General features: G+C 44.6%; 1 protein-coding gene across 1 annotated transcript in view; it reads right to left on the bottom strand.

The window, feature by feature from the left end:
* SPTAN1 (spectrin alpha, non-erythrocytic 1) overlaps positions 1 to 12684 on the bottom strand; it is a gene marked incomplete in the record, with an annotated part of 2849969 nt that overhangs the window by 1050562 nt on the left and 1786723 nt on the right. Inside the window, 1 exon segment of the mRNA XM_044058813.1 lies at positions 1945 to 2077. Within this exon segment, the coding sequence (XP_043914748.1) occupies positions 1945 to 2077 (133 nt within the window).

Genomic DNA, 12684 nt, shown 5'->3' with positions numbered 1-12684 from the left:
TTCCATAATCACAGACGGTCAGTTTAAACGCAGACTACATCACCACAGCGTCTACTTATACCACCCTTCCCACATTGAAACCACCCAGAGTTGCATACAGTTCACTAAACTGCAGCCACATTTTTAGTGGTCCCTTCCCACAGTACAGCAAAGTCCTCCTCTCATTTAACTCCAAAAAGTTCAGAGTAGTGTCTTGTAGATGTAAGATGAGCTCACACATCTAAAGAATATAAATCTCTCTAAACCACAACCTGTTTGTAATACCTGGCTAGATACACAAAGTATAAATGCCCTCCACCAATGACATGGATAGCTTACAAACCCCTTAGGTCTATTTTGCTGCACCAAACTGCAACCCGTGCTTCCTATTCACATGTCAACATGCTCTGGTTCAACAAGCTGCACCCCCCTTCCCACACTATAGAAATACATTACTCTCATTATCAGCAGGTTGGACCTTTCAATCACAAATCTGGTGGCAATCACTTAGCATAAAAATTTCCACCAAGGACATAACTGGCCTATTACAATCTTACCTTACTTGCATTCCTCTGAAGGTAAAACTTGAAATCCTACCTTTCTTCTACTTGTCTGTCTGCAAGACTGTGGCCCAAAGCCTGGCTATTTTTAAATTTTACTTACTGTAAGCCTACAGATCAATTGCACAAAACTAGAATACAGTTGTCATAAGTCTGAGTGGACTATCACACAGTCCTAACAAAGAAAGATATCAGCAAACTACAGACACAAGGAGAAATATTTTATAAAACTGCTACCACATGAAAATATAAAAACTCAAATTACACAGGGTTAGGTAACATATCTGATGATTTCCTACACAGAAACAAGGAATATCTAACTAAACCTATAAATCGCATAAAAAATGCTACCATGTGGAAACATTCTCAATCTATTGTGAGAGGTTGCCGTGGCACCAATCCTCAGAGGTAGTGGCGAGTGTGGCATCAGACCCCAACCATTTTAGACTAATCAGCAGAACTAGCATTCTATGTAAAAATCATAAAGAAATCTAGAATGGAACTTATTCAAATGACAAAAGAGGCCCTGCTACTGCTAGATATGGAACAGTATGGATTTGTAGCATGCAACCTTGTTTTTTTTTTTTTTTAATGTTATGCCAAGCTGAACAAGTAACTGCAACATTTGATAAAGGGCATGCTGCTTATCTTAATCTTGCTAGGACTTTTAGCAAAATTCATGTTAAGGAAATTGGTGATAAATTAACAATTAAATATCAAATTATAAATAGCTTACACCAAAAAATTCAAGTAAACATGAGAGAGGTTCCTGCCTGCCTGTTCCATCAGAGGCTACCAGTGCTGTCACAAATGTCTGTTCTGTTACCAGGTCTTTTTGGACCACTGTTTTCAGAAGTGAAAGTGGGAAATGGGCAATCAATAACCAAACAGACAGGGTTGGAAAATGAACTAATCGGAACAGCTTCATGACATTTCATCACATTCAGCTTCTTGTAGGCTACTAAGAGGTGACCCTGTATGGTCTGATAAGGTTGTAATTAAAAGAATATATTCTGGAATATACACCTTTGAGGGCTTTGACCAGATCATGGAGCGTTTTCTATTATGGATATTTATTTTTAGTTAAAATGTGAACGACACATAAAACACTGCTTTGCGACATTACAGCAGAAGTTTCCCCTTACTCAGAAGTGAGACATTAATGTCTTTCAAAAAATAACATTGGTATGTATAAAGAAAGTAGGAAATAACATGAGAATACAGTAATTAAACTGTCTGAAGACCAGTAGGCTGAAAGTCTGCCAAAAGAACCTATGAGATTTATTCTAGCAACCTCGACTTACGTACTTTGGTGGCTTTGGCAAACCTGTACTTCAGTTTGCTGTCTTGGTTTACCCCTAAGAGCATACTTGCCTAAAAAGGACATTTCTGTTTATATACATACCTGTATTGCTGCTAGGGTGTCTCCATAATCCTCACTGGCTACCAGGTTGAGTTTTTCATTGATCCAGGCCTCCTCCTCTTCAACATTGGCCACAAACTGTTGATATTCTAGAGATTCCTCCAGACGCTGACCTCTAAAGAGCAGATTACCAAGACCAATGAGTTTTGCTGATCTCTATGAACTGCTTCTTGTCAAACACAGAAATCTACTGTAAATTAGTACAGTATGCCCAGATTTAGATGCAGGGGTTCCCCTATGACAACCACAGTCTCACAGTAAGAATATTCTTTGATCACAAAAACATAAACCATAAAGAAATCCAACAAAAATAATTCATGAAGTACACTAACTACACTATTAAATATAAAGCAAAAGCAATATCCCATAAAAGTAAGCACTTTTTTGTAAGGGGAAAGACCCTTAACCCCAAGTTAATTACTCACACACCAAGGTCTAGCTGCTGTGAAGAAAAAAGGAAATTCTCACTCCACCTCCAAAGCCAAACCACCTCAGAATAAGAGAAATAAAGCAAAATTACCCATGCATGCAAAGAAATTACATACTAAACAAAATCACATTAGAAGTAAATTTGATCAGAAATACATTCCAGGAAGTATAATGAGGAAGTGGAGAAACAAGAACTCTGCTTTAAGCACTCCTAGGAAAACAAAGCAGATGTGTACAAAGTATTTACTTCTGTACTCTGGAAAGCACAGAGTTGCTGGAAGGGCAGGATGCATTTCCCAACACCAAACAATCATGCAACATGGAATCATGAAGGATGCCCCTTCCTTTAGCAGACATCAAATGGTTTCACTTTTGGGCTGTGCATGGCATCCTTCACTTTTTTAAAAATTCAACTCTTTTTTTTCTGCTACAGATGATTCAAAGTCCACCCTTGTGCTCGAATATAAACATGGGCAGCAAGGAGTCACAGGGGTAAGGCCTCACTCCTCCCCAGAGTCTGGGATTCAATCAAGAATTCTACTCATTATATGTATGTTTTCCCACATACTTCTATTTCCACCTACCTCCCAAAAAAAGAACAGCTGTGCAAAATCTTACCATAACCATAGATGTCCTTCTCTTCTACATGCTGCAGTATTCATGACACAAGGGAGTCCGCCTCTGGCTGACTCATATGTCCGGCCGGTATCCATAAGCTTTCATGCTACTGCGAGGTACATGTTCTGCCTCAACACATTCCGCATACGTCAGTCAAAGAGATGTCAGGTATAAAGTGGACAACAGCATGGACCTACCTCAGAACTGTATGCTGCCCAGCACCAGCCTGAGACTCTGGTTGGGAAGCTTATCACCAGAAACCTAGGAAAGCATCAGGGGGAAGGCAGGGTGGGGAACGCAATACTGCAGCATACAGAAGAGAAGGACATCTAGGGCTATGGTAAGCTTTTACACAACTATTCTATGTATGCCACTTTTTGGGGCGGCACAGTGGTGCAGCAGTTAACGTTGTCACCTCACAGCAAGAGGTTCTCCGGTTCGATTCAAAGCTGGGGTGCCTTCTGTGTGGAGTTTGCATGTTCTCCCTGTGTTCGCGTGGGTTTCCTCCGGGTACTCCGGTTTCCTCCCACATTCCAAAGACATGCATCTGGAGCGTTTCTCCCGGGCCTCCGCTGAAAACAGGCTCTGTGGAACCTAGTCGGACATTCCCAGTCAACAAATGTTAAATAAATAAAAATAAAAATATGCTGCAGTATTTATCACATTAGGGAGAATGTCAACACTCAAGCTTGGGACAGGATGGGAGGAGGAACAGCCAATGCTTTCTCAATAAATCCATTAAGACTGCTCTTGCAAACCCAGCTCTGGACTTAGAGATGGTGTCAAGCTTGTAGTGTTATGTGAAAGTATGGTCAGAGGACCATGTGGCTGCCTCCAAAATGGAGCCAATATCCAAACCTCTAAAAAAATGTCCCCCAAGAAGGACACTCCTCTGGTGAAAAGGGCCTTCACTGTGGAAGCAAGTGCATTTCCACTTGACAAATAAAAGGAAATAGCTTTACAAATCCAGTTAGAAATAGTTTGCTTGGAAACTGACTTACCCAGAGTTCTTGGGTGGTAAGAGACAAACAGGCAGTCTGATTTGCAAATATGCTTGGTTTTGTCTAGATAGTATCTAAGTTGCCTGTGCACATCCAATGTGTGCAAGATTCTGTAACTGGGACACCGGGGGGAGGGAAAAAAGGTAGGAAAGTTAATGCACTGATTTAAAGACAACTCATTTACCACTTTAGGCATAAATGTAGGGAAACCTTATCTCTATGGAAGACAGTGAAGGGGGACTACTGCTCACAGCTCTTTGGTACATCAGCAAGCAGGGTAGAACAAAATCCTACATTCTATGCAGACTAGCCCTATTTGCCTGGGAACAAGCCTTACTGAGCCAAATTTCCATACAGGCAGTTAATCTCCCTTCAGCCCAAAATACAGTTGCAGTCTCTCTAAAAGCAGGTCCATGACCCGCTCCCATGAATGGATGTTGCACAGGGATGTGTTTCTGCAACTAATCCATTGCTGGGGTATGCCTCAGATAGATCTGTTTGCCTCCCCCATGAACAGACAACTTCTAAACTTTTGTGCCAGGGTCCGACATCCCCTGGTGTGGAAGGTGGATGATCTTTCTCCTGGAGGGGGTACTGGTTTCCTTGGAGGTCTGAAGGATGGCTTTAAGGAACAGTTTTACCTCTAACCTAAAGGCCAAAGGTGGAATCATACGCAGACAAGCAGAGAAGGCTGAAAGGTGAGCCTTCACTTAAGAATAGGACAACCCAGCCTTCATCAATTCACACAGACGGGACAAAACCACTGGGACATCAACTGACAGCAGTTGCAGGTCCTTTTTATGACACCAGATGGAAAACCTTTTCCATTTGGAAATGTAGGACTTTCTGGTTGTGGATTTTCTGGCCTCCTGTAGAACTTTTAGTATGTCCTCAAAAAAGTTGCCTGTAAGGGATTAAAATCTTATCACCTACAACGTCAGACTCAGAGTTGACAGCTGTGGATGTACTACGGTTCCCTTGTTCTGTGCAAGTCCATCCTGTGGGAGTAACTTGCGGCGACTGCCCCAAGCTAGGTGCAGGAGAAGGGGGAACCAGTGCTGCCTTGGCCAAAAGGGAGTCACCAGCAAGATTTCTGGTTGATCCTGCTGAATCTTCAGAACCACCGTCTGTTACAGAGGCAAGGGGAGAATGCATAAAGAAACATCCCCTTCTAGGAAACAGATCGTCCACCGTCCACACTAAGGGATGTGGGACCCTGGCACAAAATTTTGAAAGCTGTTCATGGAAGAGGCAAACCGATCTATCTGAGGTATATCACAACAATGGATTAGGTGCAGAAATACATCCCTGTGCAAAGTCCACTCATGAGATTGTGTCATAGACATGCTCAGAGAGTCTGCAACCATATTCTGGGCTGAAGGAAGATAAACTGCCTGTATGGAAATTTGTCTCTGTAAGTCTAGTTCCCTGCCAAGTAGGGTAGTCTGTATAGAATGTAGGATTTTGTTCCCCCTGCTTGCTGATGTACCAAAAAGCTGTGGTACTGTCTGTGAACCACCTCAGCACTCCTGGTGCAAGGTTGCTCCTGAAAATTTACAGTGCCAGAATCAAAGCCATCGTCTCCTTCATACTGATATGCTCTTTGGCCCGCTTGGGAGATCAAACATCACTGACTCTCCAGGCTCGCAGAGTTGTACTCCAACCTGTGTCTGAAGTGTCTGTGAAGAACTCTTGGGAAGGATGGGGTGGTTGCAGTGGCAGGCCCGGGTTTCTGTTTACTTTGAAGATCTACCACATTAGCTCCTTCTTTAAGCAAGGCAGGAGTGTAATAAGAAACTCTAGGGATGCAAGTGTTGCAGCCACACTGTTCTTGGATGCATTGCAACTTTTTCAAAGTGTAGTCTTGCAAAGGGTATCATGGTGATAGTGGATGCCATGTACCCTAACAGGTGAAAAAATTTCCTGGCTGTCAAGGACTGGAGGGGAAGAATGCTCTGAAAGTAGGAAGTCAGGAACCAAACTTTCTCTCCTAGAAGACAGGCTAGCAGTTTGTCTGTTTGAATCCTGCATCCCAGAAAAACGTGGTCCTGTGAAGGGATGAGGAAAGACTTCTGGAAATTTATAGTCAACACTAGACTCTGTAGAAAGGCAATAGTGAAGGAAAGGTTTTCTTGAAGAAGTTGTGGGAATTCAGCCTGAATCAAAAGGTCGTCTAAGTAAGGGACAATTTCAATTCCCCGTGTTCTGCTGAAAGCTATGAGGGGCCAACCACTTTGTGAAAACCCCTGGTGCTACAGACTGACCAAAGGGCAAAGCACAAAACTGAAAACATCAGGAAACTACAGAAACATGTAAAAACTTCCTGAACCTTGGGTGGATAGTTATGTGAAGGTTCATAGGTTCATACTAGGCTATCTGCCCGAGGGCATTTATAAGCCTAGCCCATAGTTTTGTGGCTTACGCCACCCCTTAGTTTGGAGAAACTATGCCCATTATTTAGCTGTGCCTCTGTCGAGCAGTGACACTGAGGTAACCCCTGGGGTGTATCTGCGATCTCCCATCCATTGGTCAAGATTCCTCTTGAACAAGGCCAGCGAGGTGCTCTGCCTCACATAAACCGGGATTTTGTTCCACAGCATAGGGAGTCTTTGGGTGATGAATCTATCCCTCCAGCACGTCCTATTAATAACCGTGTCGAGGTTTAAGTCACCCGCCCTTGTGGCTCTGAGGGATCTAGATTTTTTGAGATGAAGCATGTTCATCAAATCTGGGTTTGACATGGCCTTGTATGTCAGGCATAGGTCACCTCTGAGCAAGCAGTACGCAACTGAATATAACTGGAGTTCTTTCAGTCATGCAGCATAAGACAGATTTTTGAGACCCTTTATCCTTTTGGTGAGGAACTTTTGTGGCCTCTCCAGCTGCTGCAAGTGTCGGGTCAGATACATTTCGAATGGGGCATTGTACTCGATCATTGGTCTGATGAGTGATGAGTATAGGGAGACTATGACTTCCCTTGATCTAGATGTGAATCCCTTCATGATAAGGTGGGCAATGTAGAAGGTCTTCCTAACTACTTTAGCAATATGAGTGTCGAATGAAAGGCTACTGTCAACCTGGGTTCCCAGGTCCCTAATAACTTCTTCTGTGTTCAGGGGATTGCCACCTATATGGTAGCTAGGGGTAACCTTATTTTTCCCGAAGGGTATGACTATGCATTTCTTGGCATTTAACTTGAGGCCATGGCTCTGGCACCAGTTATCCGTTTCTGTGAGACCCTTCTGAAGGATATCTGTCTCGGATGTGTTCTCAACTACGGCGCCCAGTTTGCAGTCATCTGCAAACTTTGTCAGCCATAACCCTCCTGTGTTTGCTTGTACTTCAGAAAAGTAGATGCCAAACAAGAGTGGGCCCAGGACTGAGCTCTGAGGGACACCACTTGTTGCAGGCTTAGAGTCTGACATGGCGCCAGCAACTCTGACCCTGTGGGTTCTATCACTCAGCCAGTTTGCAACCCATCTTGCAATGTATGGGTTTATATTTAAGTTGATGAGTTTTTCAATGATACCCGAGTGGGGTATTGTATCGAAAGCCTTCGCCAGGTCTAGGTAGGCTGTATGGACTGCCTTTCCCTCGTCAATGGCCTTGGTGACTGTTCCGAAAAAGTCAACCAAGTTTAAAAGGCATGATCTGCCTTTGACAAAGCCAAACTGGGTTGGATCCAAAGTCTGCAAATTCCCTATGTCTTTATTTATGAGATCCATTATGATCCTTTCCATGGCTTTGCAGATCAGGCTTGTCAAGCTAATGGGACGGTAATTTCCAGGGTCGGTGGAGGCACCGCCTTTGTGGAGTGGGACCACAGTCGCTGTGCGCCACTCCCTGGGTACGCATCCGGAGGTGAGACTAAGATTAAACAGCTGTCCTAACTGTGGGTTTAACTCCTCGTTGAGTTCATGGAGCACACAGCCGGGGACACCATCAGGTCCCATGGATGCTGTGTTCTTTGCCTTGGAGAGAGCAGTTCTCACCTGAGCGTTAGAGATGTTTGGGGGCTACAATCATTTGGTATAGATATCTCTTCTTTAGGGGGGAGGGGGGGAGAAGTTTGCACTGAACCTGTCAGCCAGTATGTTGGCAATGTCTGTAGGATCAGTAATCTTCACATCATTTTGAACTAATTCTGAGCATATCTGGGAGTTTCCTCCTAGGTTTCTGACATAGCTAAAGAATGCCTTATGGTTGTCTTTAGAGTCCTTAGCTATTTTTTTCTCAAAATTAGCTTTGGATGATTTTATGAGAGCTCTTAGCTTTTTACTTATAGTGATCAGCGGTGTCTTACCTTTTAAGGATTTTGCTCTATCTTGTAGTAGCTTTCTCCTTTTGTTGTAGAGTTTGTTTATGGCTGGGGTCCACCAGACTGGACGCTTGCCTTTGGTACAAAGAGTCTTTGTTTTGCTTGGGATTGCCTGATCCATGCAGCCCTGCAGGTGCTGGTAGAAGGCATTTGTAAGTGATTCAGCGGTTTGAGTAATGTTAACCGCCGGCTCAGGGGCCTTAAAGGAGACCACACTAGTCTTTAGAAGTGTGAAGTCGGCTTTCGAGAAGTTCTTTACTGTGGTCTTTTTCATTTCAGGTGGGGGCGGGATGAGGACCTCCAGCGAGATTAGTTTGTGATCAGATCTCACCAGTGAGGGGTATACTTCTGGCGTTGAACACTGTGCTCCCATGTTCGTGATGATGAGATCAAGTATGTTCTCTCCTCTTGTGGGGATGGTGACTAGTTGTTCCATGGCATTTGAGTTTATGAATTCCAGGAACTTTTGGGCTAGAGTGTTTGGGCTTGAGTAGTGTTCCCAGTCTATATTAGGGTAGTTGAAGTCACCTAGAATGATGGTGTTCGGAGATACATTTATCCCCTCCAGTGTTTTCAGGAAGGCCATGTGAGGTTCCTGAGTTTGCGAGGGTGGCCTGTAACATGCTACAATTTGCACAGCAGTCTTGCCTATGGTTAATTGCACCTGGATGGTTTCCGATGCATCGTGCGATGCCACCAATCTTGAGGTGTGGGTGTCCTTGATGAATATGGATACCCCTCCTCCTTTCTTGGTATTGTCCGGGTTTTGTGGCCGGAACGCATGATATGAGGTAAAACCTGATAGTGCTGGGGTGCTCTCAGGAGCCTTGAACCAGGTTTCTGTCACAGCACAGACATCGATGTTCTCCATACTGAGAAGGGCCCTCAAGTGCGTGCATCTTGAGGTTGAGACTTCTGGCATTGAGCAGCATTACCCTTAGTTTTTTTTCTTTGTTTTGTTCTAGGGTGGTAGGTTTAGAATTTGAGCCTTGCCTAAAAAAGCACTATGGGGGTGGCAAGAGCCTTTGCCAAAATCCGGAATCCCAGGGGTGACAAGTGCAAGCCGTCCCTTGCGAAGCAGCGTGGCTTGTCCAGCATGTCATCCCAGGCAGACAGACATTGGATCCCCTTTGAATGACACCAGAGTTTAAGCCAATTGTTAAAGCTGATCATCTTATCTCTGTATTGTGGCATCATTCTTGGTGAAGGTAGGATACTGCTCAAGGTCAGGGTCATACCTGCCTGGGCTACATAATCAGAGAGCCTCTATGTCTCTTTTCATGTAGTCCAGGAGGTACGTCTCAGGTCGTTTACACCAGCGTGGACAATGATTGAGTCGTACTTGTACCTGCTGTTGAGAGACCTGAGTGCATGCGTTATGTGGCAGATTCTAGCACCCGACAGGCAGCTTACTGTGACCTTCTCCTTACTCAGTCTGGTGAGCGGGACGTCAGTGTGTCTGACTATGGAGTCACCAATGACTAGTGTGTCTGGCATAGTGTTTGGCCTTAAGGACTGTGACTGCTTGACACTCTGACTGTGTGGTCTATGTGATGCAGGTGTTGTGTTCTGAGGTGGTAGTTGTTTGGGTGTCTGCTTTGGTGGCCTCTGCTGTTTTGGTAGATTTTTGATCAGAGCCTCCGAGTATGTCTTTGTGTGTTTATGTGTATGATTTGAGGTTGTGATGGTATTATGTGAGACTGGGTCTATAGTGTGTGTGGTTACCTTCTCCTCCTGTCTGGTCTTGCCAGTCCTATGTTGAGAGAGCTCAGCCTCCAGTTTGGCCGTATAGTTGCATCTCTCGCATGTATTTGTGTTTTGTGGGAGGAGGAGAGGGTTGTCTGTGTACATGAGGCAATTGTAACATTGCCTCAATAATCCCAGGTTCACCAGCTGAGCAGGAGAGGACATTAGCAACCGATCCCTTGACATGTTAGAAGGAATAGACAGAAAAACTTAAAAAAAGGTTTTGGGGGATGTGGGTGACCGAGAAATGGGGTTTGCTTTTTTTGGGGTACTTTCTATAACAAGAGTGCTGTATCGACGTGATAAGTACTGTAGGAGCAAGTGCTTAGCTACACGGATAGAGAATAGTCTACTTGGGAGTCAAGTAGAGATAATTTATAGTTGTAGGATACACTAAATAGAACAGTAGTACACTTTGAGGAAGGTAGTTTTAAGGGAAAATTTGAAGAGTGAACTTTAGGTAGCCCTAATAGTTTAAATCTGCTTAACCGGCATCTTTTACATCCCGAGACACCATGAACCCATGTGGGAGAATTAGGGGTAGGAGGGAAGGCAGAGTCAACATATGGAATGAATGGACTTTGAGAAAGGTGTTTAAATAGGAAAGGTCCAGGATGGGTCTCCAGGGGCCATCCTTCTTGGGGACCAGAAACATCCTGGAGTAAAACCCTTTCCCTTGTTGGGAAGTGGGAACCTCTGATAGCGCCCTGAAAAATCAGGTCCATGACGACCTGAGAAAAAAAGCTCAACTGGTCTTTAGGGGGTGGTGGAATTCCTCTTAATGAGGGGAATTTTTCCCAAACCATAAAATATTCTGTTTTGATAATGGACAGTTATCAAAGAGTCCTGAGTAATTGGCTTCCAAGCAGCAAGGAACACTGAGATGATGACACGGGGGGGGGGTGGCCCTGGGGGCTGATGGTCACAGACTACCTGGCTTGGATGGGGACTGAAAGGATTGTTTAGAGGCAGAAGTAGAAGCAGCAGACTTAGAAGAGGTTGGCTTTGTGGGTCCCTTCTTACTCTCAGATGAAGATGATGGAGGAGGTTTCCTAATAAAGGCAGTTTTTACTGGATAATTTCTTTGCAACTGTGGGATAGGGGGAAACAAGAATATGTTTAAGATCTTGTATCCTTTCCTTTCTCCTGAAGAGACTTGAGTTCTGCTGCTGAACTCCCAAACAAGCCTTTGTTATCCAGAAGGACATCCAGCAATGTGGCCTTGAAATCCTCAGGCAGAGGGTGTAGCCTAAGCCAAGAGTATCTTCTCAGAACAGACCCAGAGGCAGCAGCCCTAGCAGAAGCACCAGCAGCACCATAACTGCACTTGGTGTCTAGTCACTTGTGCAGTAGAATTAAGAAACACTGCTAATTTTGATTTTGCTGGGGTACCTGGAATGTCTGCCAATGTTTTCACTGCATCCACCAGAAAGGCCAGGGAGTATTTTGTCATGTGGGTCTGATAGTTTATTGCACAGAAGTCCAAGGAGGCTGAAGTATAGACCTTCTTGCCCAACCTTTTCATGACCTTACTTTCCTTACCACAGGGTAACAAAGAAGTGGAAGGTAGAGGTTTTAAGGCCTTATCCATGGAGGCAGAAATTGTAGCTGGATCAGCAACAGGAGCCTTGAACATGAATATGGAGTTCTCAGGAATTTTACGTAACCTGTCAGGATGCTTGTGGGCAGGAGGCTGAGTCTGGACATTTGGTGGCAGGACTGGAGGGAATAGAAGAAGAGGAGTACATCTGCAAGAGGTGATGCCACCTCTTCTGAATCTCCGAGACCTGGGAGCAGTCCCACTTAAATGCATTCATCTAAAGGATAGTCTCTCAAAAGATATGTCCACCCCAGGGGAATCGGTACCACTAGATTCCTCCTCTGGGGAGGGATAACCTGAGAGAGAGGCCAACTGAGTGGAGTAGGCAAGTGACTTCCATCCAGAAGAATCCCCCTCCTCTGAGGAAGTGTCCACAGTTTTCCTTTTAAAGGATGTGGTAAGGAAAAATGGCTGCAAAGGAAAAGTAGGAGGGGGTTGGCAAAGGGTCATAAAGGCAGTGAAGAGACTTTGGGAAAAGGTTTCCCAGTCAGAGGCCTGCTGAGGGTTAGCAGGTGATACATGCTTAGCCTGCCTTTTTCTTCTCAGGGGGCTTCCATATGATGGAATGCAGACTAGACGTTGGCCTACACTCAACAGCATCTGAAAGTACATCTTCATGCACCATGACCTGTGTGATGCCGTGAGGGCCCTCTGATATAATAAGCTTGGGTTCTCCCTTGTTGCCCTGATCGGATGCCTGCCCCTCCCTCGCAGACGTGCCAGAGGACTCCTTCGAGGCCTCCACTGTGGAACCTGCTGAAGGTACATCCACTACCTCCGGCACGATCTCAGAGCCTAAACCAGCCTCTACAGCAATGACCGAAAGACAGGACGCAGAAGGTGGTTCAGGCTGCGACTGTTTGGCCTTATTCGAAATAGGCTCATCCAAATGGCCTGACATCACATCCATTTCACATGGTATCCACTTAAGTCGCTGATTTTCTAAGTATAGTTTAAGAGAGGCTAGCCGACTCCTTAAGGTCTTAGGAATAAAGGATTTACAAATAGGA

This window comes from Protopterus annectens, chromosome 16.part0 (assembly GCF_019279795.1).
Source record: "Protopterus annectens isolate FY-2018-M chromosome 16.part0, PAN1.0, whole genome shotgun sequence".
NCBI lineage: Eukaryota > Metazoa > Chordata > Ceratodontiformes > Protopteridae > Protopterus > Protopterus annectens.
The sequence above is the reverse complement of the archived record's forward strand: the minus strand, read 5'-3'. Positions and strand labels throughout refer to the sequence as shown.